The sequence below is a fragment of the Helianthus annuus genome, chromosome 8 (assembly GCF_002127325.2).
Source record: "Helianthus annuus cultivar XRQ/B chromosome 8, HanXRQr2.0-SUNRISE, whole genome shotgun sequence".
NCBI lineage: Eukaryota > Viridiplantae > Streptophyta > Magnoliopsida > Asterales > Asteraceae > Helianthus > Helianthus annuus.
The window spans coordinates 3491282-3492861 of NC_035440.2; the positions used below are offsets into that span (position 1 = coordinate 3491282).

A 1580-nucleotide genomic window follows, 5' to 3' on the forward strand; every position below is an offset into this window, starting at 1 on the left:
AAACATTTTAGGTCAAAGTGGGTGGGTTGGGTAACGGGTCAAAATGGCTTCGGGTTAAATTGGTGGTTTTAATTTGCTGGTGAAACGGTTCAGGTGGGGTTGGGCCAACCGTCGACTTATCAACCATTTTTGTTCATTTTTTATGTTTTGTAAATAACTAATGCATTACATATGATCTTAATTCACATGGTTGGGTTGGTTAACCAGTCAAAAGTGACCCAGCTTAAAATGGAAAATTTAACATGCGGGTCAACCGACCAACACACTTTTGCAAATCTTATAGACTTTTTTAAGTAATTGATGTGTTGAAAAGGATTAAAGTATATAATTCGGGACACTGTAAGCATTTTGATACACGTAGAGACTTCTGACCTGTTAAACCTGTTTGACCCGATATCGCTTATCAGTAAATAATTGACTCTTTTTCATATAATTCAGTTGAACTTTCCACCTCTAATCTTAAGTTTTTTTTTCTCTCTTTCTGAGTGCAGGATAATACCTGAATCTGCACACTCAGTTTATGATAAAGCTTGTCAATATTTCAAAATCAAATTGCGGCGTGTTCCTGTGAATAAGGAATTTCAAGCAGATGTTAAAGCTATCAAGAAATATATCAACAAAAACACCATAATGGTACGTGGTTGTTGAACTGGTACACTGATTGTCATCTTTTCAGTCTTATTTAATGTGCCTAAATCATAACAACTCAACATTTTAATCGCAAATTGTTGGATCGGCTCCTGGTTTTCCACATGGAATCATTGACCCAATAGAGGTAAGGTGTATGATCTAGCAAAGTTTATAAGTCTCTAACTTGTTAAAGAGTTTGTTTACTGGTGATGATTTGTGGGTTATATACTTATATCTTGCAGGAGCTCGGTGAATTAGCAGTTAGTTACATGATTTGTCTGCATGTAGACCTTTGTCTTGGTGGTTTTGTGTTGCCTTTTGCATGCAAACTCGGGTGTGATTATCATAGCGTTTTGTTCATTACTATTGTTGCTTATATTATATTACCAATATGCACTAATGCCAAAGTATAATAAATTATATGATTTAATTTATTATTTTGCAGGTACCCAATTCCACCATTTGATTTTACAGTTCAAGGAGTGACCTCTATATCAGCAGATGTTCATAAGTATGGGTTGGCACCTAAAGGGACTAGTATAGTTTTATATAGAAATCATCATATTCGGAAGGTAACTAGTATCTATTAAGTCACTGTAATTATATGACGTCACTAGGTCTCACGAAGATTAAACCCATTTTATGTTGATAAACAAGAAGAGACGGATTTGATTGTGTCCTATGGAATTAAACCATTAACCTGATAGCCCCCTTCGGTTTACCCCCACACATCACCAGCCGACTTTGCATTCTCACTGAGCGCGAATATGGCCGTGCGCTATAAATCCTTTTCATGACCCTTTAGAAGATAAACCACTAATCTTCACTCGAGGCGGCACCACCCCTAGATCATATAGGCGAAGTTTTACATCATCCACGTTGCTTGGATGCCTCCAAAACTTTGTTAAGAGCATAAGCTCACCCTTGTTCTCTGCAACGACAGACTATCA

At 36.8% G+C, this 1580-nt stretch overlaps 1 protein-coding gene across 1 annotated transcript; it reads left to right on the plus strand.

Annotated features, from left to right (window-relative positions):
* The first annotated feature begins 497 nt into the window (after positions 1-497).
* On the plus strand, positions 498-1334 carry LOC110869427 (sphingosine-1-phosphate lyase-like). The gene is made up of 5 exons (XM_022118681.2): positions 498-633; positions 725-775; positions 873-964; positions 1076-1202; positions 1248-1334. Exons 1-5 carry the CDS (start codon positions 631-633, stop codon positions 1332-1334), a joined length of 360 nt encoding a protein of 119 aa, XP_021974373.1. The 5' UTR covers positions 498-630.
* The last annotated feature ends 246 nt before the right edge of the window (positions 1335-1580 follow it).

What these genes read in the sequence shown, in the direction of transcription:
- LOC110869427 (XM_022118681.2), top strand. An exon ending in GAATCATTGACCCAATAGAG is followed by an intron (nt 776 to 872) that starts GTAAGGTGTATG and finishes TATATCTTGCAG; the next exon opens with GAGCTCGGTGAATTAGCAGT. An exon ending in GAAATCATCATATTCGGAAG is followed by an intron (nt 1,203 to 1,247) that starts GTAACTAGTATC and finishes TGACGTCACTAG; the next exon opens with GTCTCACGAAGATTAAACCC.